Source organism: Schistocerca americana, chromosome 9, assembly GCF_021461395.2.
Source record: "Schistocerca americana isolate TAMUIC-IGC-003095 chromosome 9, iqSchAmer2.1, whole genome shotgun sequence".
NCBI classification, from domain to species: Eukaryota; Metazoa; Arthropoda; class Insecta; order Orthoptera; family Acrididae; genus Schistocerca; species Schistocerca americana.
The window spans coordinates 70,180,501-70,207,992 of NC_060127.1; the positions used below are offsets into that span (position 1 = coordinate 70,180,501).

General features: G+C 42.7%; 1 protein-coding gene across 1 annotated transcript in view; it reads left to right on the plus strand.

Moving 5' to 3' along the window:
* The window catches only part of LOC124550656 (odorant receptor Or2-like), an 83,242-nt gene that overhangs the window by 46,571 nt on the left and 9,179 nt on the right, over positions 1 to 27,492 (plus strand). Inside the window, exon 4 of the mRNA XM_047125380.1 lies at positions 23,136 to 23,291. Coding sequence (XP_046981336.1) covers positions 23,136 to 23,291 — 156 coding nt within the window. The remainder of the gene's footprint in view (positions 1 to 23,135; positions 23,292 to 27,492) is intronic.

Here is a 27,492-nt window from a genome sequence, read left to right on the forward strand (position 1 = left end):
TGTCTAGGCACTGATTTATTTATTTATTTATTTACACGTAAAGTACCGTAGGACCAAATTGAGGAGCAAATCTCCAAGGTCATGGAATATGTCGGTAGATGAAATTACAACATAAAAATAATAACAGATAAAAATAAAATGTTTATGAACCCGAAAAAGGTCAGTCCATAAGTTTCAGTAAATGCAATCAAAAATACAACGAGAATCAACTTACTTTTTCAAGGAACTCCTCGACAGAATAGAAGGAGTGACCCATGAGGAAACTCCTCAGTTTCGATTTGAAAGCGCGTTGATTACTGCTAATATTTTTGAATTCGCGTGGTAGCTTATTGAAAATGGATGCAGCAGTATATTGCACACCTTTCTGCACAAGAGTTAAGGAGGGCCGATCCAAATGCAGGTTTGATTTCTGCCGAGTATTAACTGAGTTAAAGCTGCTTATTCTTGGGAATAAGCCAATATTGTTAACAAGAAATAATAGTAAGGAATATATATATTGAGAGGCCAATGTCAAAATACCCAGACTTTTGAACAGGGGACGACAAGAGGGTCGTGAACATACACCACTTCTTGCCCGAACCGACAGTTTCTGAGCCAAAAATATCCTTTTAGAATGGGAAGAGTTACCCAAAATACAATACCATAAAAACATAAGCGGATGAAAATAAGCAAAGTAGACTAATGTTTGTGTCGACCGATCACTCATTTCAGATACTGTTCGAATAGTAAAAATGCCAGCATTAAGTCTTTGAACAATAACCTGAACGTGGGCTTTCCACGCCAGTTTACTATCTATCTTAACACCTAGAAATTGGAACTCTTCAATTTCACTAATTATATGTCTATTCTGTGACAATAAAACGTCAGGTTTTGTTGAATTGTGAGTTAGAAACTGTAAAAACTGAGTCTTACTGTGATTTAGCATTAGTTTATTTTCTATAAGCCATAAACATAGGTCATGAACTGCACTATTTGAAACCGAGCCAATGTTGCACACAACTACCAAGCTAGTGTCATTAACAAACAGAAGTATTTTAGAGTTACCCATAATACTAGAGGGCATATCATTTATATAAATAAGGAACAGGAGTGGCCCCAACACTGATCCCTGGGGTACCCTCACTTGACCATACCTCCTCAGACCTCACATCACAGCCATTCTCAACATTGCGAATAATGACCTTTTGCTGTCAGTTGCTAAAGTAAGAGGTGAACCAGTTGTGAGCTACTCCCTGTATTCTGTAATGGTCCAACTTCTGTAGCAATATTTTGTGATCAACACAATCAAATGCCTTAGTTAAATCAAAAAATATGCCTAGTGTTCGAAACCTTTTGTTTAACTCATCCAGTACCTCACAGAGAAAAGAGAATATAGCATTTTCAGTTGTTGAGCGACTTCTAAAGCGGAAGCAAATCGTGTGATATGAAAAGATCAATTATCCTTACATACACAGCCTTTTCAATAACTTTACCAAACACTCATGGCATAGAAGCAAGTCTAAAATTGTCTATATTATCCGTTTCTCGCTTTTTATAAAGCTGCTTTACTACTGAGTACTTTAATCGTTCAGGAAACGGACAATTCCTAAAGGAAAATTACAAATATTGCTAAATACAGGCCTAACAAGTGCAGCACAGTACTTTAATATTTTGCTAGGGACTCCATCATAACCATGAGAGTCCTTAGACTTCAATGATTTAATTATTAACTCAATCTGCCCCTTGTCTGTATCACAGAGGAGGATTTCAGACATCAATTTCGGAAAGGCATTTGCCAAGAAAGTTGTTTGATTCCAGGTATAAACTAAATTTTTAGTTAATTCACCAGCAATGCTCAGAAAATGATAATTAAATACTGTACATATATCTGATTTATCAGGAACATCAATATTTTTACTATGAACTGACTTTACATCCTCGACACTTCCTTCACAACTGACCATATGGTTTTAGTTTTATCCTGTGAATTAGCTGTTCTATTTGCATACCACATAATCTTTGCCTTCCTAGTAACATTTTTAAGTACCTTACAATACTGTTTGTAATGGGCTACTGCAACTTGATTGTGACTACTTCTAGCATTTTGATATAATTCCCACTATGTTCTACATGATATACTTATCCCACTAGTCAGCCAGCCCTACTGCCTGCAACTGTTAGTACCCCGTTTAGAACGCTCTCATTAAAAGCAACTCTCAAAGAGCATGAAAGTGTGTTAAGGAAAGCATCATATTTATCATCTATGTTACTGGCACTATAAACGTCCTACCACTCTTGTTCCTTGATGAGGCTTAAAAAGCTCTCTATTGCTGTTGGATTAACTTCCCTACATAGTTTGTAATTACATATGAGATTTGTTTGAGTACAAAAGCCTTTTAGGGTTAAAATTTGTGCATCATGGTTTGAAATACCATTCACCCTTTTATTAACAGAATGCCCATCTAGCAATGAGGAACGAATAAAAATATTGTCTGTGCTATTGTTCCTCTGCACCCTGGTTGGAAGAAACACAGTCTGCATCACATCATATGAATTTAGGAGATCTATCAACATCCTTTTTCTTGAACCATCATACTCAAAATTTACACTGAAGTCACCACATATAACTAATTTCTGGCACTTCCTACAAAGTGAATCAAGAGGGCTCTCTAGCTTGAGCAGAAATGCTCTGAAGTCAGCGATAGAGGACCTATAAACAACAACAATTAGAAGTACAGTTTCACTAAATTCAAGTGCCCCTGCACAACATTAACATATTTGTTCACTGTAGTGCCGTGATACGCCTATGGACTCAAATGGAGTACTGTTTTCACGTACATAGCCACTCCCCCACCCCACAAGGAACTCCTTGAAAAACAGCCAGCTAATCTGTATCCTGGTAAAGGAAGCCTCTGACTTGTCAAATTATTCAAGTGGTGCTCCGGCATACCATTAATTTCCGAGTCAACATCTATAAGCAGTTCACTAACTTTATCTGCAATACCTCTTATATTTTGATGAAATATGCTCATTCCTTCTCTCCTTGAGACATGACATCCTCTGAAGATGAGTCTTTAGTTAGGGGGACTTTCTTTCAGCGGGTATACCCTATCAAGTGACTTCAATCTAAAAAAGGTGCACCTCTAACACCTGCTACTAGAGGAATTTTTCCATAAGTGATTCCACCACCACCCACTACACTGTCACCTATAAGCTTTGTCAGTTCGCATAACATCTTCTGAAGCAGCTCATATTTGATCCTATTCTGCACTGCAGGTGACCAATATCGTGAGAGAAATGTAGATTTAAACTCATCATAGGCCTTGCAGGTTGGTGCTATTCTTTGCATTGTTTCCGCGATAGCGCCGTCCATACGAAATCTAGCGTATGTTATAAGGGCCAGTGTTCTGGTAAACAAACTTTAAATTGATATACAAATGTTCTTGGATGCAAGGAAACTTTCCCACAGTGAGGAAGTGGTCATTGTCAAATTTCGTTGTGACATCATGTGGTGTTTGTTCTAATACATCAGTCCCACTTACAATCGTATCTACATTATTTGTAATTGTCTGATTAACTGCCATCGGGTATTGCTGACTTCCACTGCTGTCCAAGCGTGTGTTACTACGTCGCAACGGTACATCGTTATTTGCTTCAAATTGTGCCGTACGTACCAAATTGCCTGCCATTGGTAATGGTTGGCGAACTTGGCATGTACTGCTGACTACAGGATGTGCAACCAGTCTCGCCAGTGGCACTGCACTACAGTGCGGCGTGTACTGTTCTGAACAGCAACTTGCTGCTACTTCATTCTACCGTTGTGATGCTGCATATTGACCTCCTACACCCTGGTCAGCTTAAGTCGCACTTCGCGCTTGACGTTTGGACTCTGTTGCGCTCCATGTAATTCTTTTTCCACGTGAAACATCATCTGTCTCTGTGCAACTGATGAATTCGTATGCTGACTGCCGGTACTCATTGTGTGGATCAGAATACTAGACTTTTTGCACGTTTCGTGACCGTGCACGTTTGTGCTCTGACACACAGCCACATTCGCATCTGTTAACTATTTCGCGGTGGATGATTTCACTGAGATCCTGACAGTGCCATTGTTTAGATTTACTGTTGATCTGGACATATCAATAGACCCCGAACACACTGTCATTATTATTTCGACCTTCGATATACAACAACAATTCTGAACTGAGCCGTTGAAATTGTTCCTTGTTTTTCGATTCAATTTTTAGAATTCGGCTCTCAAGTACCTTTAAGGCCGCTTTCGCCGCTCTACTCTGTAGAGTTGTCTCCTCGATGACTTGTCGAACTCTCTGAGTTATTCTTGTTACAAATGTGTCGAACCATTGGCTAACTTCTTTCACACACTGTCGAGCGTCGTCACACAACTTGATCAAGTGTTTTTGAACCTCATCTATGTCTGTTCGCATTTGCTTGTGACCAGCCTTTAGCGCTCTAATTACGTCTCGTGATTCTTTTGCGTCGTTTCGAATTCGATCAAATTGTTTACCTAGGTTCTGTCTGCCCCTTTCGGTGTTCTGTCTGCCCTTTTCGTTGTTCTGTGTGCCCTTTTCGGTGTTCTGTATGACCTTTCCCCTTTGTTGTCTTTGTTGCAGCGAGTTCTCTAGCACGTTTTGCATGATCTGGTTCAAATATTGAAACACTGCAAACATTTTATCGTGTACGTTTCTATCTTCCCCAGAAGCTATTTGATGCAATTTTCCTCTACTCTGTCTTTCCTGTGTCGATTCATTAAGTCCACAGCAGAGTGCTGGTGCACTGCCATTCATTCTTTCAGTCTTACCAGTATGATTACGTTCGGTTCTACATACTTTATCATAGCATCATTTGAATCCACGTCTCCTTTACACACTACCTCTTCTCCATGTTCGTTATCAACCCCCTTGTGCAACTGCCTTGAAACTGTTTCTCTCTCATCATGTGACATTCTCTGTTGTAAATCGCACTATGCACGCAAATTATCTTGCTGTGATTCGCGCTCGATCCTGTCCTGCTTGTCTACTGTCTGTCTTTGCTCTGATCTACGCTTGTCCGCAATTTCAAATCTTTCTAAAGATCTCTGAGCTTTACGCCGTTTATGAGCTTGACTCTGCCTTAACATTCCATCATATGACTTAGCTTTATTCCAAAACAACATACATAGTTCTGTATGAATTCTATTACCTCACGAAGCAATGAAGTACTTTTAAATACTGTTGGAACAGAATCCAATGCAGCTCAACAATGACGAGGCAGTCACCTGTGCACCAGCACAACACAAATAAATTTCACAATTACTCTACTCTAAACATTGAGTCTAATTTTGAACTTTATATACATACGAGGGGCGTTTGAAAAGTCTGTGCAAAAATGAAAACTTACTTACGTCCTTGTGGTAAGCCTTCTTTATATTTTTCGACGTAGTCTCCTTTTAGATTTATACACTTCGTCCAACGCTGTTCTAATTTGTTGATCCCTTCCGAATAATAGGAATTTTTCCAAGTGTGCAAAAAAGCTATTGGGTGCTGCAATCACCTCCTCGTTTGAATAAAATCTTTGTCCTGCCAGCCATTTCTTCAAATTGGGGAACAAACAGTAGTCTGAGGGAGCCAAGTCTGGACAATAGGGGGGATGTGAAACGAGTTGGAATCCTATTTCCATTAATTTTGCGACCACAACTGCTGAGGTGTGTGCTGATGCATTGTCGTGATGGTAAAGGACTTTTTTGCTGTCCAATCGCCGGCGTTTTTCTTGCAGTTCGGTTTTCAAACGGTCCAATAACGATGAATAATATTCACCTGTAATAGTTTTACCCTTTTCCAGGTAGTCGATAAGGATTATCCCTTGCGAATCCTAAAAGACAGTCGCAATAACCTTTCCGGCCGAAGGAATGGTCTCCGCCTATTTTGGTGCAGATTCTCCCTTGGTAACCCATTGTTTAGATTGTTGTTTGGTCTCAGGAGTATAGTAATGTATCCATGTTTCATCCACAGTGACGAAACGACGCTTAAAGTCCTGCGGATTCTTCCTGAACAGCTGCAAACCATCGCTGCAGCACTTCACACGATTCCGTTTTTGGTCAAGCGTGAACAATCGCGGAACCCATCTTGCGGATAGCTTTCTCATGTCCAAATGTTTATGCAAAATATTATGTACCCGTTTACTCGAGATTATCACAGCACTAGCAATCTCACGCACCTTAACTTTTCTGTCATCCAAGACCATATCATGGATTTTATCAATGATTTCTGGAGTCGTAACCTCCACAGGGCGGCCAGAACGTTCAGCATCATTTCTGCCCATATGGTCACTCCGAAAATTTTTAAACCACTTGTAAACTGTTCTAATCGAGGATGTAGAGTCACCGTAATGTTTATCAAGCTTCTCTCTAGACTTGTGAGGTGTTTTGCCTTTCTTAAAGTAATGTTTAAGTACCACACGGAATTCTTCTTCGTCCATTTTTTGACGATCACTCGACTTCCTTGATTCACACGAATGCCAAACACAGAGAAATGGACCAATATGGCTGAAACTCGGTGTCCGTTCTTTGCAAAGATGCTACTGACTAAACATTACCTCGATACGCGCCAGTGGTGCCATCTCTCGGACTTTGCACGGACTTTTCAAACACAAATATATATATATATATATTTATTGTGACACTCAGAAATTTAAAGTAAATTTATGACTTAACTGCTGACACAGTTTAAGTTTTTGGGTATATATACATATATATATCCAAAAACTTAAACTATGTCAGCAGCTAAGTTATAAATTTACTTTAAATTTCTGAATGTTGCTATAGATCCAAAAACTTAAACTATGTCAGCAGTTAAGTCATAAATTTACTTTAAATTTCTGAGTGTTGCTAACTCACACAATATTAATCAAATGAGAATCCTAGCATACAATACTACTGATTTTATTATACTTAAATATGCAGGCAAAAGTTTTGAAATTCAGACTCCCAACAGGACATTGCCCCTGACCTACTAACGATGAGAATAACACCCGTTGACACATCCTGGCAGGGTCGCCATTATCTAATAAGCCAGTGCTGGTGGGATCTACCCAGTCACATAGCATGCAAGGATGTTCTGAAAATGAAAGGCTTGTGAACTCAAGCCTTGCCAGGTGTGGAGATCTTAGTAACATCATTTGTTAGACATCATAAGAATAGCTGATGTCAGTATACCTAAATTATTTCAGTTAGTAAGGGGGGAGACTTTATTTTAGGACCAACAACAGTCTATTCCCTGTACAAAAGAATTTATTACATAAATTACCAACACATATTTGGTTTCAGAATGTGTAAATGGTAATCCTAGATAAATCCTGCATGAACTAGGAAGATTCTGTAGATAAATAAACACAAACAAAATACTAATTACAGTCATCAACAATTTAATACCGAAAATCTACGAAAAGTGTTTTAACTGATATTGATATAAAAACCAAAACTGTATACCGTTAGCATGTAAACTGAACTACTGTAGCTGGGCAGTAATTCCTATCTGCCAGATCACTTTTCCAAATTTAAGCCTCAAGATCACATGTGAATTACATGGCTGAAACTGATGTGAGGGAATGCGAATAATTACTCCAGTCTAATGCAGACCTGAAGTTAAAGGAAGCTGGTGACTTCAACATTTAACGCCTGAGCAATGTGTTACTTACCTTTCGCAGAATGCAGCGATAACCTCGGTAGTGGTCGACTATTGCATGAGCCTCCTCTCGTATCTGTTCACCTGACAAATCTCTTCAGGCCTCTGACTGAATTTACCAGTCTGAAACACTCACGCCCTCCGTTACAGACATGTAGGAGAAATCCAGCACAAACTCGGCTGACACAAAGCTTAATGAATCAACAAAGTGTTCAAAGAAAAATATATCTCAGAGTGTTACCACAGCGAATTAAGCGCTCAGTGCAACACACAACACCTACAGAGAGAGAGAGAGAGAGAGAGAGAGAGAGGGAGAGAGAGAGTGGCCTCAGTTACCCATACATAATTGACTCTATTGTCGCTAACTTCCTCCATTTGCACCACAGCTTCGCTTCTTTCCACGACTGGTATGAGCCAATGGTTGTGCTTGTTACTGTCCATTGACGCTTACTCGACTGATAAGAATGGTCGAAAGAAACTTCTGCGTATGCTTTTTTCTTCCTGATCAACCAGAGTTCGAGATTCTCTCGTTGCGTTAAAGGCTAGACGGTAGTATCCATGTGATTTTTCTGTTTACGGAAGGCCAACGACGAAACGTTTTGTGCTTGCCTCTCACGCAAATCCAAAGGTCACGCCCATTGTCCACTAACTGGACTCAATGCTGCGACAGCCGCTCCGTTGTGACTCGCTAAGTGTCTTTCCCTGTCCTACTTCTGCGTTGTCAACTGGCAAACCTCTTTCAGTTTACTGCCAAAATATTACGTATTTATCTACATGCTAATGAGGCATTAAATTAAGTACCGTGTGCGTGCATGCCACGTACGTTCTTATTACACTTTGTACTACGCAAATTCACTAATTGCGTTCGAAGCATCGCTTGTGTGGCCGGCCGAAGTGGCCGTGCGGTTAAAGGCGCTGCAGTCTGGAACCGCAGGACCGCTACGGTCGCAGGTTCGAATCCTGCCTCGGGCATGGATGTTTGTGCTGTCCTTAGGTTAGTTAGGTTTAACTAGTTCTAAGTTCTAGGGGACTAATGACCTCAGCAGTTGAGTCCCATAGAGCTCAGAGCCATTTTGAACCATCGCTTGTGTCGTATCAAACGAATTGGCTTAACTAGCGGAATCGATCTAATGAGGAAATTAACATGTTAGGCGGTAAAAACTAAACTACCACCTTACACACTCTCTCCCCAATTTGGCGAAATTTATCACATTTTTTAGTACTCATCTGGAGGACCTCACTCTTTTTTAATGTTGACGGTCAATTGCCACATTGTGGAACACGCAGATACTTGCCTAAATCAATTTCGAAAATATAAAAGCGTGGGTCCACAATTCACTGGATAACTTCCATTTCCTTTCTTGTGTATTGTGTGGACTTTGGAAGTTCCCAGTCTTCTTTGTACAGATCTTTCGTTGAACAAACGGTTATATGTGAGTGCTAAAAATGGATAAATTTCATCAGTAAACTCTGAAAGAAATGTAACTGCTATATAATCCAGACTGGAGCACTTATTTTTCTAAGTGACTTAAGTCGCTTTGCTACATCGAGGGTACCTACTTTCATGTTATCCCTGGTAACAGCTGTACTTAGAGTTCTGACATATTTATGCACATATTCATGTGAAAGACCTATGGGGAACATTATTTAGTAACCCGTTAAAGTGACGCTGTCGTCATTAAAGTTACTATTTGTACCATACAGCGAAGGTATTGTTGTGTCTTGGTGATGGTATATCTTACATATCACGAGAAGTTCTTTGGATTTTGATTTATGTCAAGCTTCAATTATTAACAGCCACGGTATTTGCAGAACGTTGCAGCCGTCCCTCGTTATAGTAATTTACTGAATACACAATAACAGAACGCAGCATGTCATTCTCAATGGAGAGAAGTCTTCCGAAGTAAGAGTGATTTCAGGTGTGCCGCAGGGGAGTGTCGTAGGAGCGTTGCTATTCACAATATACGTAAATGACCTTGTGGATGACATCGGAAGTTCACTGAGGCTTTTTGCGGATGATGCTGTGGTATATCGAGAGGTTGTAACAATGGAAAATTGTACTGAAATGCAGGAGGATCTGCAGCGAATTGACGCATGGTGCAGGGAATGGCAATTGAATCTTAATGTAGACAAGTGTAATGTGCTGCGAATGCATAAAAAGATAAATCCCTTATCATTTAGCTACAAAATAGCAGGTCAGCAACTGGAAGCAGTTAATTCCATAAATTATCTGGGAGTACGCATTAGGAGTGAAAAAATGGTTCAAATGGCTCTGCGCACTATGGGACTCAACTGCTGAGGTCATTAGTCCCCTAGAACTTAGAACTAGTTAAACCTAACTAACCTAAGGACATCACAAACATCCATGCCCGAGGCAGGATTCGAACCTGCGACCGTAGCGGTCTTGCGGTTCCAGACTGCAGCGCCTTTAACCGCACGGCCACTTCGGCCGGCCATTAGGAGTGATTTAAAATGGAATGATCATACAAAGTTAACCGTTGGTAAAGCAGATCCCAGACTGAGATTCATTGGAAGAATCCTAAGGAAATGCAATCCGAAAACAAAGGAAGTAGGTTACAGTACGCTTGTTCGCCCATTGCTTGACTACTGCTCAGCAGTGTGGGATCCGTAGCAGATAGGGTTGATAGAAGAGATAGAGAAGATCCAGCGGAGAGCAGCGCCCTTCGTTACAGGATCATTTAGTAATCGCGACAGCGTTACGGTGATGGTAGATAAACTCCAGTGGAAGACTCTGCAGGAGAGACGCTCAGTAGCTCGGTACGGGCTTTTGTTAAAGTTTCGAGAACATACCTTCTCCGAAGAGTCAAGCAGTATATTGCTCCCTCCTACGTATATCTCACGAGGAGACCATGAGGACAAAATCAGAGGGATTAGAACCCACACAGAAGCATACCGACAATCCTTCTTTCAAAAAAGAAATGGCTCTGAGCACTATGGGACTTAACATCTTAGGTCATCAGTCCCCTAGAACTTAGAACTACTTAAACCTAACTAACCTAAGGACACCACACACATCCACGGCCGAGGCAGGATTCGAACCTGCGACCGTAGTAGTCCCGCGGTTCCGGACTGAAGCGCCTAGAACCGCACGGCCACCGCGGCCGGCAATCCTTCTTTCCACGAACAACACGAGACTGGAATAGAAGGGAGAACCGATAGAGGTACTCAAGGTACCCTCCGACACACACCGTCAGGTGGCTTGCGGAGTATGGCTGTAGATGTAGATGTAGATGTAGATAATAAAGAACGGACCCGAACCGACCGCGGTGGCCGAGCGGCTCTAGGCGCTTCAGTCCGGGGCCGCGCTACTGCTACTGTCGCAGGTTCGAATCCTGCCTCGGGCATGGATGTGTGTGATGTCCTTAGGTTAGTTAGGTTTAAGTAGTTCTAAGTTCTAGGGGACTGATGACCTAAGATGTTAAGTCCCATAGTGCTCAGAGGCATCTTTTTGAAAGAAGGATTGTCGGTATGCTTCTGTGTGGGCTCTAATCCCTCTGATTTTATCCTCATGGTCTCTTCGCGAGATATACGTAGGAGGGAGCAATATACTGCTTGACTCTTCGGTGAAGGTATGTTCTCGAAACCTTAACAAAAGCCCGTAACGAGCTACTGAGTGTAGAAAACAAGAAGAATGTTTTTGAACACTTGCTGCAAATCTGACGAAATATAGCATCACATTGTCAAATCTCTTCTCTATCCTACCATCTTTTTATATTCGCCTAAAGAAACAACAAAATTTTATTTCTATTTCAACCTTAAATTAGTGTTATTTTGAAAAGTACCACTCTTTGCAGATGTTTTGGATAAAAGAAAAGAAAAGAAAACTGTAAAAATAATTTTAAAAAAACGAAAATTGTAAGATTTGCCACCTGTTTTAGAACATCAGATTACACGTCTATAAATAAATAAATAAATCATACTGTCAGCAAGTTCAGGATGCAAATTTCCCAACGTCGGTACAAGTGCACTGCTTGACAATAAAAGTGTAGCATTCACAAAGGGAGGAGGAAACGAAATGAAACTTGGCGGGTTGAGAGTATATGCTGTATTAATGGTGTGGTTACAAACTAGAATCAGATTTGCAAAGAATCTGCCAGTATGTGCCTACTTATCAGTACGACGTTGCACCGCCTCCGGCCTGGATGTGTTCGGATTTGGATGGGAAGGGAGTCACGAAACCATTGTACCATCTACTGAGGCGAGTGGTCCACCATTGCTTTAAGTAGTTTGTGATATCCGGGATACAGGCAGTGGGACACAATTGACATCGGAAATAGTGCCACACATGGTCTGTTCATGGGAGATCTGGAATTCTTGGTGGCCATAGGAGTACCTCAGCATCACACAGATAATGATATTTATATCGAGTCTCCAGCCGTAACAAAACGTCATCTTGACACAATATTTCCGCTGTCCATCTGGCCGCCATCTCCAGATGAGATAGTCGCCACGCTAACTCGCCGGAACTGAAAACAAACATGCCACTGCGGTTCCTTCATACACCACCTATACGTCTACCGAACGTGTGCGAACACACACTGAAGCGCCAAAGAAACTGGCATAGAGGCGTGCGTATTCAAATACAGACATATGTGAACAACCACAATATGGCGATGCGACTGGCAACGCCTACATATGACAACAAGTGCATAGCGCAGTTGTTTGATCGGTTACTGCTGCTACAATGGCAGGTCATCAAGATTTAAGCGAGTCTGAATGTGGTGTTACAGTCGGCGCACGAGCGATGGGACACAGCATCTCCGAGGTAACGAGTGTACCGTGAATATCAGGAATCCCATAAAACATCGAATTTCAGACATCGCTGCGGCCGAAAAAAGATCCTACGAGAACGGGACCAATGACGACTGAAGAGAAACGTTCAACGAGACAGAAGTGCAACCCTTACGCAGATTGCTTCAGATTTTAGTGCTGCGTCATCAACAAGTGTCAGCGTGCGAATCATTCAACGAAATATCATTGATATGGGTTTTTGGAGCCAAAGGCCCACTCGTGTACCCTTGATGACTGCACGACACAAGGCTTTAAGCCTCGCCGACTGTTGATGACTGGAAACATGTTGCCTGGTCGGACGAATGTCAAACTGTATCAAGCGGATGAACGTGTACGGGTACAGCGATAACCTCATGACTCCATGGACCCCGCATGTCAGCAGGGGACTGATTAAGCTGGTGGAGGCTCTGTAATGGTGTGGGGCGTGTGCAGTTGAAGTGATATGGGACCCCTGATACGTCTAGATACGACGTGACACGTACGTAAGTATCCTATCTGATCACCTGCAACGACTCATGTCCATTGTACTGGGGAATTAACCCACACGCACAGAATTGCTACAGAGTGGCTCGAGGAACACTCTTCTGAGTTTAAACACTTTGACTGGCCACCAAACTCGCCAGACGTGAATATTATTGAGCTTATCTGGGATGCCTTGCAACGCGCTGTTCAGAAGAGATCACCATCCCGTCGTGCTCCTACGCATTTATGGACAGCCCTTCAGGATTCATGGTGTCATTTCCCTCCAGCACTCCTTGAGACATTAGTCGACTCCATGCCACGCCGTGTTGTGGCACTTCTGCGTGCTTTGGGGGGTCTTACACGATATTAGGCAGGTGTACCAGTTTCTTTGCCTCTTCAGTGTAACTGCCCTCTAGCGTAAAGCGTAACAGCGCACCGGTGGAAACGATGAATCCGTTTCAAACGTTATTGATAGCTTTCGATGACCCAAACAAAGACCGTTATTTCTTTATTTTCAAACAAAACAGGGTTCCAAATCTTATCTAAACGTTACCCCACATCTCTGTTAATAATGTTGTCAGACAGCGGGATTTCAATAGCTTCTTTGACTACATAGTCCCAATAACGCGACGCAGGAGCAACCACAAACATTTTATATCTTTTAGTGAGCTGATGTTCCGCAACCGCAGATTTTTCTGACTGAAATAAACGAGTGAGGCTTTTGCTCAATGACAGGGAATTTTGTAGGCATCGGGCTTCCTCAAATGCAAATCATTTTTCACTGAGCCCAGCAGCGCTCTAGTCTTAGCTAGCGGACGGGAAAAAAATACACTTTTAATATGAAATCTCTCTAACATTCTTCCTGTTTTTGAAGATATGCTTCTCATGAAAGGTAGGAACGCCACCAATTTACTTGTAGCTTCTGCTCGTTCCCGCGAATGTCCAATCTGTAGGGCACGACGTATCTTCAAAATGGTTCAAATGGCTCTGAGCACTATGGGACTTAACATCTGAGGTCATCAGTCCCCTAGAACTTAGAACTACTTAAACCTACCTAACCTAAGGACATCAGACACATCCATGCCCGAGGCAGGATTCGAGCCTGCGACCTTAGCGGTCGCGCGGTTCCAGACTGAAGCGCCTAGAGCCGCTCGGCCACTCCGGCCGGCTGCACGACGTATCTGATTGTCAGTATAGCCACTCTGCTCGAACGTTGCTTTGAGGAGATCCAGTTGTTGTATCAAATTATCTGCACCTGAGATGGCACAAGCTCTTTTTACCAGTGTACGTAGGACACCATTACGTTGCTACGATGGATGAGAAATTGGTGCTTGTAGATATCGATCCTTACGCGTGGGATTACGATAAACACTGTGTCCTAACGTCCAATCATCCCTACTGTAGACCAAAACATCTAAAAACGAAAGTTTTCCATCCTTTTCAACTTCCATCGACAACTTAATATTGGGATGTAGACAATTAAAATGGTCTAGGAAGCGTTCCAGAGCATCCTTCCCATGTGACCACACCATAAACGTATCGTCGACGTATCTTTAAAGACAAGTTGTTTTTAAGGACGCCATCTCCAGTGGAGTGTCCTCAAAATTTTCCATAAATAATTTGACGACTATGAGAGAGAGGGATTTCCCATGGACATTAAAAATCAACGGTATTTGTTTCGGTCATCAAAAGCTATCAATAGTATTTGGTATCGCTGTATCGTTTCCGCGAGTTTGTCCTATGCTCTAGAGGGCAGTTATATTCGCGCGCGTGCGGCGGACCTACAGGCGTTGTATGAAGAAGTCGCCACGGTGTGTTTGATTTCAGTTACGGCAAGTTCCCCCAACGGCATGCTCACCTGAAGATGGCGGCCAGGTGGACAGCCGAAATAGTGTGTGAAGATGACGTTACGTTCCGGCTGGAGACCTGATATGATTATCGTCAATTACTCATCATCATCATCAGGATTTCCTTCCAGCGAGCCGGGTAGGGACTTTGTGAACGATATGCCTCCGTTGGTTTCTGTTCTGGTATAGTTTTTCCCTCTCCACTACATCCCATGTTTCTCCTCCCCTCTTCAGATCTTCCTTAATCTGGTCTGTCCACCTCTTTCTGGGCCGCCCAACTGGTCTTCTTCCTGGTACCTCCATCTCCAAATACTGGCGTGCAGTTCGAGGTGGGTGCATTCGCTTCACATGACCGAACCACTTCAGTCTCAAAGCACTCTGTAGTTAACGACACCTGCAGGTCCTCCTTACATAATCATTGCTGACTCTCTCTCCTAGTTTTTTGTAGAGCTAACCTAAGGAACTTCATTTCATATGCTTGTATTTGACTCCCTTTTCTCTTATTAATGACACAGGCCTCTAGACTATACATCATGACTGGCAGGAGATAAGATTTATACATGGTCTGTTTGGCTCTTTGAGGGACCTCCTTCTCCCAGATGAGATTTCGTACTTTGTGGAAGAAGCTAGATCCTTTTGTTATTCTGTTTAAGACTTCTAGTTTGGAACGTCCATCACGTGATATGTTGCTACCCAGGTAATTGAAGCTTTTCACACATTCAACCTTCTCCCCCTCCAGTATGCTGTGACAAGGTGTGGGCGTCCTGCTCATCTTCATTGCCACTGTTTTGTTCCTACTCATAGTTAACTTGATTTTTTTAAAATTTTGTGTTCCAGTAATCTAGTCTCCTCTGAACCTCCATTTCCGTCTCTCTCCAAATCGCGATGTCATTAGCAAAAACAAAAGCGTTGACATCTTCATTTTCTTCTTCCTTGATTTATTTCATGATTGTGTCTATAAGTGTAATGAAGAGTAAAGGGGACAGCGAACTGCCTTGCTGAACACCTCTCTTTGTCTTAAACCATTTTGATCTTCCACCTCCTACTTGTACACTTTTCTCACAACCATCGTACAGCATCTGGACTTTTTTAATTAGTAAATCAGGAACATTATGTTTTCTCAAGCACTCCCATATTTTATGCCTTGCTACACTGTCATACGCTTTTCCCAATTCCACGAATACTACTATCAAGTCCTTTCCTTTTTCCCAATATTTCTCCATTATCTGACGGAGGGAGAAAATGAGATCTATTGTTCCCCTATTACTTCTGAACCCATGCTGTTGTTCCTCTAATTCGTGTTCTACAATTTTCTGCAATCTTTTTTCTATGACCATATCCGTTATCTTAAGGCAGTGTGATAACAGTGTGATTCCTCGGTAGTTGGAGCATTTCTTTCTACTACTTTTCTTGAACAATGGTATTATAATTCCTTTTTTCCATTCATCTGGCACTTTGTTTTCTTTCCATATCACCCCCAGCACGCTAGGTAACCATTGTATTCCATGGATTCCTGCGGCTTTAATCATATTCGCCGTCAGCTCATCTACTCCAGCCGCCTTCCCCCTTTTCATCTTTCAGGGAATTCTCAGTTTCTAACCAAGAGATTGGATCCGGCTCTTCCACTAATTCAATGACTTCGGTGTCACTTTCTTGTGCACTTTCCCCATTCAGTAAGATTTCAAAATAATTCTTCATCTCTTCTGATACCTTCCATGTCCCTGATAATATCTCCATCCTCTGTTTCAATGGCTTTGATGTATAATGATGTCTGCTCTATCAGATATTTTACTTTTCAATAACCCATATAGCAGTTTTTGGTTCCCTTTGCTATCCTGCTCTAGTTTGTGGGTGAATATTTCCCAACTCTTCTCCTTTTCTTCTTTCAAAATCCTCTTTGATTGGAGTTTCTTTTGTCGGTATTCCTCCTCCAGTGTTGTCACCTTGTGTTCATCTTGTGGTATCAGCCCCTGGTTCTGATTTCTTTTTTTCAAATTCCATGTTTTTCTTTGTCATATTACGTTCTTTAATTGCATATTTTACTCTATTGTTCCACCAACTGGTTTCTTTGTCTTTCACTTTACCCTTTGTTTTGCCACATATCTGCACAGCACAGTTAACTAGAGAAGTTTTAAATAGGTTCCACTCTTCTTCTACACTACTCCTTTCAGTTTTTGGCAATTTTTGTGCTACTAGATTTTGGAAACTTTTCTTATTTTCTTCTTCTTTCAACTTCTACTCCTTAATCTTTGGCATTCTTTGTACAGCATTCAGACTTTTCACTTTATAATTTAAATCAGCTATTAGTAACCTGCAGTCGCTATCCAAGTGCTCATTTGGTATGACTTTAGTGCCCCTTACTTTTCCTCCAATTAATTTTTCCGTTAATATATAATCTATAACTGTCTTAGATTCGCCATCCCAGCCGTATCGAGTAATCTTATGGCTATCTTGTTTCTTGAAGAAAGTATTCTTCACTAAAAGATGATTCCTTATGCACAGTTTTAGAATTTCTTCACCCTCAACATTTCATCTTCCGTATCCAAAAGGGACCATCACCTCCTCATATCCATTTCTATCCGTGCCGATCTGAGCGTTCAAATCCCCAGTTATCACAATTTCTCGTACTTGGCCTTCCAGTTCTTCAAGGAATTTCGTTTTTTCTTCCTCACTGCTCCCTTGCTGAGGTGCGTACACTTGGAGTATAGTAAAACTATTCTTTCCCGAATTCGCTCTTGCTCTAATTATCCTTTCACTTGCAAAGCTAATCGTCAGTTACTACACTGGGAAATTTTACGAAGCCACATCATGCAGGTAGTTTACAGAGAAACGTGCCATGCATGGACGTGCATTGTCCTGTTGATAAAAGGCACCACGATACTGTCACATGAGAGGTGACACTTGAGGACGCAGGATGTCCGTGATGTACCAATGTGACGCCACAGTTCACTCAATCACTACCAAACGTGACCTGAAGTCATATCCGATGGTTCACCGCTGTGCCTCTCCGAAACATGGAATAATGGGACATGTACCTAGGTCGCCTCCATGGCACACTCCAACAAATAGAGTCACAAGGGTGTCTGGTGCGAAACTTGTGACAGCTAGCGCTCGAAGCGTTATTAATGATTTTCTACTTAACTAACCGAATAGTTTCTATTTTTTTTTATTTTTGCGCCTCATGCGTTAGAATTTACCAAGAGACATAAATTACCGTTAAATGTATGTAAAAACAGCCGAACCACACTGATTCAGTGACATAACTTACAACTCATTCATGAAGTAATACTTTAGAATCCGTCTACAGGGTCGTCCATTGATAGTGACCGGGCCAAATATCTCACGAAATAAGCATCAAACGAAAAAACTACAAAGAACGAAACTCATCTAGCTTGAAGGGGGAAACCAGATGGCGCTATGGTTGGCCCGCTAGATGGCGCTGTTATAGGTCAAACGTATATCATATGCGTTTTTTTAAATAGGAACCTCCATTTTTATTACATATTCGTGTAGTACGTAAAGAAATATGAATGTTTTAGTTGGACCACTTTTTTCGCTTTGTGACAGATGGCGCTGTAATAGTCACAAACGTATAAGTACCTGGTATCACGCAACATTCCGCCAGTCCGGACTGTATTTGCTTCGTGATACATTACCCGTGTTAAAATGGACCGTTTACCAATTGCGGAAAAGGTTGATATCGTGTTGATGTATGGCTATTGTGATCAAAATGCCAAACGTGCGTGAGCTATGTATGCTGCTCGATATCCTGGACGACCTCATCCAAGTGTCCGGACCGTTCCCCGGATAGTTACGTTATTTAAAGAAACAGGAAGTGTTCCGCCACATGTGAAACGTCTACCACGACGTGCAACAAATGATGATGCCCAAGTAGGTGTTTTAGCTGCTGTCGCGGCTAATCCGCACATCAGTAGCAGACAAATTGCGTGAGAATCGGGAATCTCAAAAACGTCGGTGTTGAGAATGCTACATCAACATCGATTGCACCCGTACCATATTTCTACGCACCAGGAATTGCATGGCGACGACTTTGAACGTCATGTACAGTTCTGCCACTGGGCACAAGAGAAATTACCGGACTAACAGATTTTTTGCACGCGTTCTACTTAGCGACGAAGCGTCATTCGCCAACAGCGGTAACGTAAACGAGCATAATATGCACTATTGGGCAACGTAAAATCCACGATGGCTGCGACAAGTGGAACATCAGCGACCTTGGCGTGTTAATGTGTGGTGCGGCATTATGGGAGGAAGGATAATTGGCCCCCATTTCATCGATGGCAATCTAAAAGGTTCAGTGTATGCTAATTTCCTAGGTAATGTTCTACCGATGTTACTACAAGATGTATCACTGCATGACAGAATGGCGATGTACTTCCAACATGATGGGGCACATAGCTCGCGTGCGGTTGAAGCGGTATTAAATAGCATATTTAATGACAGGTGGATTGGTCGTCGAAGCACCACACCGGGTCTGACGTCCACGCATTTCTTTCTGTGGGGCAAGTTGAAGGATATTTGCCATCGTGATCCACCGACAACGCCTGACAACATGCGTCAGCGCATTGTCAATGTATGTGCGAACATTACGGAGGGCGAACTACTCGCTGTTGAGAGGACTGTCGTTACACGTATTGCCAAATGCATTGAGGTTGACGGACATCATTTTGAGCATTTATTGCATTAATGTGGTATTTACAGGTAATCACGCTCTAACAGCAGGCGTTCTCAGAAATGATAAGTTCACAAAGGTACATGTATAAGAACCTAAACAGCCTACTTACATACAATTTGTAAAATTTTTTGTGGGGAGCATGAGGGCTATGTAAGTAGGCTGTTTAGGTTCTTATATTGGTAACGCCACGTAGCGCTCTGAAAATCACTGGCTGTGCTGTGTGCAGTCTGTAGCTGGTTTGCATGGTTGTCTGCCATTGTAGTGTTGGGCAGCGGCAGCTGGATGCGAACAGCGCGTAGCGTTGCGCAGTTGGAGGTGAGCCGCCAGCAGTGGTGGATGTGGGGAGAGAGATGGCGGAGTTTTGAAATTTGTCATGAACTGCTATATTTATATATGATGATATCAAGGTAAATACATTGTTTGTTCTCTATTAACATCTTTCATTTGCTAACTATCCCTATCAGTAGTTAGTGCCTTCAGTAGTTTGAATCTTTTATTTAGCTGGCAGTAGTGGCGCTCGCTGTATTGCAGTGGTTCGAGTAATGAAGATTTTTGTGAGGTAAGTGATTTCTGGAAGGTATAGTTTAATGTTAGTCAGGGCCATTCTTTTGTAGGGATTCTTGAAAGTCAGATTGCGTTGCGCTAAAAATATTGTGTGTCAGGTTAAGCACAGTCGTGTATAATTTGTTAAAAAGGGGACGTTTCACATGTATCACATTGGGACAACCGAAATAAAATGTTCAAACGTATCTACATTCTGTATTTTAATTTAAAAAACCTACCTGTTACCAACTTATCGTCTAAAATTGTGAGCCATACGTTTGTGACTATTACAGCGCCATCTATCACAAAACTAAAAAAGTGGTCCAACTAAAATATTCATATTTCTTTACGTACTACAAGAATATGTAATAAAAATGGGGGTTCCTATTTAAAAAAACCGCAGTTGATATCCGTTTGACCTATGGCAGCACCATCTCGTGGGCCAACCACAGCGCCATCTGGTTTCCCCCTTCAAGCTAGACGAGTTTCGTTGTTTGTAGTTTTTTCGTTTGATGCTTATTTCGTGAGATATTTGGCCTGGTCACGATCAATGGAGCACCCTGTATAAACACAAATGTGGTGTAATTTTTTAGTTATTGTCATTTTTTATGGCACTATATACATTCTCTATTGTAAAAATTACGTTAGAAATCATCATAAACGTTAGTATTTGCACTCATCCGATATCGTATTCAGAAGTGTCGCTTTTTGGCCATTTGGGGCGCTACTATCGCCAGAGGCAACAAAAACGAGACGGAGTGCGGCGATTGTTATCTTAGACTTTGGAAATGGTGGTCATGAAGGAGAGTGCAGAACCGCGATTCGTCACTGAATACAATTCGAGGGCATTCGTCAGCAATCCATGCTTCCCAGGAATGGCGCCACTCCAAACGAAGCCACTTATGCCGTGCTGTTGACACCAGCTCACGCGTGGGCCAGCAGCTGCTGCTAGTCTTCGATCAATGATATGGGATGATGCAGAATGATGCAGGGAGTCCATTACTTGCTTGCAGATGGAATGCAAAAATGTGAAAGGGTTGTCATCTGCTTGGGGCACACTCGAGTCTGTCTTCTTAGTGGTGGTGGTCAGATGTGGTCGTCAGGAATCTGCCTGCCCTCATGTTTCCATTGTCACATTCGCATGCGGCACAAATCTGGGTATTGCATCATTATAGCGCAGTGAGGCATCTTTCAAACGCTGTCAAGTGCTGATAAAGCTGTCTCATATGAGTACGCTGCATCTCTGTTTCCTTCACAGTGATCACTGAACATCTGATTCTGTCCATGTCCCTCATAGCCTCCTCAGACCCATGAATTTTTTTCCATTATTTCAATTATCTTTTGATTAGGGTGTGGCATATGCACGTCATAATGACCATTGTAATGGTATTTGTTTGTTACTGCTCATCCGGATAGAGATTTTTCTGTGCCCAGCCGACTGAACACTGGAACACAAAGCGACTAATCATTTATATGGCCGCGTTACTAACAAGATAAAATTTATGTTTCTTTTAATATTTATTAAACATTACTTACAGAATATTACAAAAGTATGATACAAGAAAAGCAGTTTCTGCCATCAATACTTCTACACTTCTGGCAGTACATCGCAATAACTTTTCAGTTGTGGGAGTGACAGAAACATTTTCTCTCATTAATCATACTCTGATATACTTGGCTTTCATAGCATATGGGCTTGGTTTCAGCTTTGCAGCCCTTCTTTCGGCATCTCATCTATTTATTTTTGGCTATAATTTGGCAGAGAGGCAGATGTCTAGTCTCACTTTTCCTAACATCTCTTTTTGGTACTTGATTATTTCTGCGCATTTCATGAGAGCTACTTCATGAGGTTCAGATTCAGAGTTTACGGAGTAAACGTCCTCTCGTGCTGCAGTCGCAGCTGAAATCAGAGATTCGCCAACATAAATCTTAAAATTCAATAGTTGCAACACTATTTCTTGCTAGCACCTAGTGCCTGCTGATCCTTTCCGTAACAAGTCCACGAGTTCGCAGTCGCCGAGTCAACGAAATGGAAGAAAATTTTTGCAGGCGTCTTCCTCATGCCGCCATGACGCAGTGAGCGGATCATCTCAGTGCAGCCAATAGCAGAAACCAAATATCACAAAGAAAAAAATTCTGGAGTTAGCTAACTTGTCCAACGTACAGGACACATGGTTGCAGTGTCGAAGAAACTGTACTTGCAGTTAAGGAAAAACAGAGATGTAACGTCCAGCAGGCTGGACATAAGGACTGAAGAGGATCAATCTTACCAGGCCTGGTAACAATACTAAACACCAACAACACTGACGCACTGTCGTGGTAGCTCTACATGCCACAAACAATTTCGCTATAATCACTTCCATACGTGCTGATGATGTGTACATGTTCGAAGCTACACTGATGTTTCACCATGTCTTCTCGATGCATCCCTTTTCTTCGGTATGCAGTGTAGTCACAATTTTCTGTTTTTCATAATCACTAAACAGTTACTGCATGACCCGCCAGGTTAGCCGAGAGCGCTAATGCGCTGCTTCCTGGACTCGGGTAGGCGCGCTGGCCCCTGATCGAATCGGCCCGCGGATTACCGACGTCGGCTGATGTGTCGGCCAGCCTGGATGTGGTTTTTAGGCGGTTTTCCACATCCCACTAGTTGAATACCGGGCTGGTCCCCACGTTCCGCCTCAGTTACACGACTAGCAGACATCTGAACACGTTCGCACTATTCCACGGATTACACTAGACGCAGACAGCTGGGGTCCACTAATTCCGTCCTGGAGGGTTGAGGGTGGTGGCAAGAAGGGCATCTGGCCACCCCTTATAACTAACCTTGCCAAATCGGTTCCTAACCGTGACGACACTGCGAAACCGTGGGACAAGGCACCAGAAAAAGAAAGAAACAGTTACTGCATGCCATAAACAAATTTGAAACTGATACCGCCAATCTGTATCACAAACTTCCTCTGTATGCTGTTACCTTACAGGTGCCTGATTTTTGTACGCAAATTCAGATACATTTAGTATGCAAAAATGCCATAATCATCACCTATATCACTCTTTCTCAGTATTTTCCTTATAATGTGCAACCACACTAATTTGCCTGACTATTTTGTCTTGCAGGGAGAGGCATTGGTAATGGCAGCGTATGACAGCCTGTGGTACACCGTGGCCCCCCGCATTGGACGGGCCATCCGGCTGGTGGTAACACGAGCGCAGGTGCCGCCGGTCCTCACCGCTGGACACCTCTACCCCATCACCAGGCCCACCTTCGTGTCGGTGAGTTCACGCTTATGGGCTAAGCTGTGGGGCATAGTGGAGTATGAGCTGTCTGGCTGGTAACCATGTAGGTTCAGGCACCGACATCTCTCACAGCTGAACAGATCTCAGTACTAAGAAAACAGTCATAATTGCGTTTTTTATTTATTTAGTGCCGACCAGTTTCAGCGCATCGCAGGGGCCATCTTCAGGGCGAACATACCACTGGTCACCCTAACTATAGTTCAATTCTTTTATCTTGGCGGCTCGCGCATGCCCGCTCAGACGCGGGAGATTGCTGCGTTACCAGTTGCACACGACGCACGCGCCAAGAGAAGCAGCACCATAGTATAGCATAGTTCGCAAACTTAACATTTAGGGGGGAGCGCGCAGTTCATGAAGTAAAGCCACCACGGCCGCATTAACCCTTTCGCTGCTACAGACACGTGCTCCCCGCATTCCTCGCTGTGCGCGATTTTGTCACTGCACTGCTCACCTGTGCTGACACATCGTGTTCCGACTGCTTTGACACACTTATCATTGGATTCCAAAAAAACTATTTGGCCCAAAAATTAGATTTTTACACATTTTCTTGACTGATACCTTCCCCCCATAAATGACTTAATTTTGTTTCGATGTTCGACGCAGTTATTATGCAGCATTAAATATAGTAAACCATTGCACGAAATTTTGAAGAGCTTGCAGAGGTAAAAGTCCATAGAGTATACTTTCCACGTGTCTGCACAGGCGAGCAGTGCAGTGATGACAAAGTGGCGCACATCGCGGAATGCAGGGAGCACGTGTCTGCAGCAGCGAAAGGGTTAATGAAGAGACAAAGCACCAGAAATTTCAAAAAAATTGCATTCAAACGAATAAAATTCGTGAGGTAAGATAAGACACTTCGATACTCTTTTTAAATAAAGAAAATATTAAAAACCGCACAAGGTTTGAACTATTCACCTTTCGCTTACTAATTCAACGCCTTAACCGTTACGCTACCGCAGCTCGTCCTATAACGTAGGTCAATGAGGAGTCTAACACGTCACGCCAAATACTGACAAACACTGTTGGTTCAAATGGTTCAAATGGCTCTTAGCATTGTCGGCCGCGGTGGTCTAGCGGTTCTAGACGCGCAGTCCGGAACCGCGCGACTGCTACGGTCGCAGGTTCGAATCCTGCCTCGGGCATGGATGTGTGTGATGTCCTTAGGTTAGTTAGGTTTAAGTAGTTCTAAGTTCTAGGGGACTGATGACCACAGTAGTTAAGTCCCATAGTGCTCAGAGCCATTTGAACCATTTTTTTGCTCTGAGCACTATGGGACTTAACTACTGAGGTCATCAGTCCCCTAGAACTTAGAACTAGTTAAACCTAACTAACCTAAGGACATCACACACATCCATGCCCGAGGCAGGATTCGAACCTGCGACCGTAGCGGTCACGCGGTTCCAAACTGACGCGCTTAGAACCGCACGGCCACATCGGCCGGCAAACACTGTTGGTATGACTACGAATTACTCACACTTCGTCGAAGTACAATAGGAAATAATTACCGCTGTTCTTTATTGCGAAAAAGCAGTTCGTGAGAGTGATACAAACACCTTTCCTTGCTATCGCCTGAATTAGGAGTCTTATTGCTTGCTTGGCTTAATTAATTAATAGAATATGAAGCAATTGGTATAAAGAATGCTTTTTCCAAACTTTCTATAAAAGAAAGTCTGCTATCAAGACACTGCTTTTGTTCAATTACTTTATTTATGACTGAACGTTTCTAAAACTGAAGACACTCGTCCGTGCTCTGCACTGCAGTCGAGCTCTGGCAACGTCGTTCTCTGTTCACTGGCTGACTGTGATTTGTGACGTCAGATGCGCAGAACAAACCTAAACTCGGCCGCCAACATAAATGACGCGCACTTTAGTGGTGTCACGTCAACCAAGGTGTGGCAGGAGACTCTTGCCACACCTTGGTAACGTGACGCCACCAGCAATCAACCAGTGGTATGTTCTGCAGCAAATTGTGGAAGAGTTGCACATCTGTCACGTTGAACGATTCACTTCAGTCGTCGTTGGTCCCGTTCTTGCAGGATCTTTCTCCTGCCGCAGCGATGTCTGAGACTTGATGTTTTACCTGCTTCCTGATATTCACGGTGCACTCGTGAAATGATCGTACGGGAGAATCCCCACTTCATCGCTAGCCGGAGATGCTGTGTCCCATCGCTCGTGCGACGACTGTAACACCACGTTCAAACTCACTTAAATCTTGATAACCTCCCATTGTGGCTGCAGTAACCGATCTAACAAGTGCGCCAGACGACGTGGCACCTAACGCTGTGCAATTACCCAACTATTCTTGTCCATATGTGCTGTTTAACACACTGAGTGCTGGATGATCAGTGATGGATGCTTCGCTGCCAGACTGGGCACTCGGCGTTACACGTGAAGTTCTGCCGTGGCCGCCGGTGCCAACGCGGCCGTCAAAGTGTAACGCTGCGAGTTACACGATTAGTGCTGCGGAGTTCCTGCTATTTGGGGGTTTAGGATTAAGCAACCATTTTATCGGTTTTCTCACTGCCGCTTCGAGTGCTCAAGAAATACAGCGGGGTCCAAAAAAATGTATCCACTGTTTAAAAGTCCATAACTGGCAAACTAATTGACGGAGTTGTCTCATCTTTGGTAGTGGAATAGTTTGTAGTTCCTGCAATCGCCACACAAGCGTTGTATTGCGTTGTTTTGTTTTCTCAGTGTTTTGTTCTTAGTTGCATCTAGTTACTCGAGTAAACATGGCTGGCGCAAGGCTTACATTCGATACAAGGAAGTCAGTTTTGAAGTGGTATTTTAAGTACGAAAACATTAATGAGGTTCAACGGGAATGGCGAAATGAATATGAGACAGAGCCACTTACACGTTTAACGATTCGTCGCATTCGAGACAAAGTTGAAGCCGAAGGCTGTGTTAAAGACGTACACAAACAACGATCTGGAGGACCTGTAACAGTAACAGGTCCAGCTAACTCCCGTCGTTTGTTACAACAATTTACTCGCTCACTACAGAAGTATGTGAGACAGTGTGCCCGTGAAACTGGAGTGAGTCGCTCAAGTGTTCGGCGAATTTTGAAGACAGCAAAGTGGAAGTGCTACATTCCACGCAAGATTACTACACGCAATGAACGAGGACGACCCAGATCGTAGAATGGAGTACTGCGAGTGGTTTACTAACATGGTGCGCAACGATGAAGAGTTTGCAGACATGATTGTGTGGTCTGATGAAGCACAGTTCAAACTCAATGGTACAGTAAATCGCCACACTTGCATCTACTGGGCCGTCCAAAATCCGAACGTCCATGTAGACAAAGCCTTGAATTTGCCAGGAGTAAATGTGTACTGTGGGTTGTCTTACCGGGGCTCGATTGGGCCATTCTTCTTTTACGGCACAGTTACCGGTGAGGTGTACTTTCAGAAGCTTCAGACATTCATTATACCTGCCATCCGAGACTTGTATGGAGACGGAAGAGTTTACTTTCAACAAGATGGTGCCCCAGCCCACTACCAAAATCGTGTTACGCCGTATCTCGACGAAAATCTACCAGGAAGATGGATAGGACGTAGAGGTACTGTGGAGTATCCACCACGTTCCCCAGATCTAACTCCTCTGGACTTTTACCTGTGGGGAGCACTATAGGACGTCGTTTATCGACAAAAGCCACGCACATTGGATGAACTTCGCGAATCCATCGTACATTCATGCGCAAATATCCAACTGAACACGTTGCAGTCAGCAGTTCGTGCTGCAGTTCGACGGCATCGTTTGTGTGTGGATGTTAATGGTGACCATTTCGAACACCTACAGTGATATCTTTAAGTTGGATTTTAAGCTAGACTTTCACCAAAAATGAGACAACCCCGTAAATTAGTTTGCAAGTTATGGATTTTTAAACAGTGGACACATTTTTTTTGGCCCCTCTGTGTATCAGTTCTGACTCAGACGTAATGTCCAATTACAGGTGACTAATATTCAAATTCCCAAATATCCACAGTAAATATTTAATTGAAACTGTCTATTTTCAGCACTTTGATTGTGTTGTTGAATAAAATTCAGTCCTACATAAAATGTAAAGTTCAAGGTCGACGAGATTCCAACACTTCCACAGTATAAATAATCCACCTACATACTTTTAGTAATATTTCTAACATTAAATGAAAGTTGAATTGACGCTTAATCATCAGAT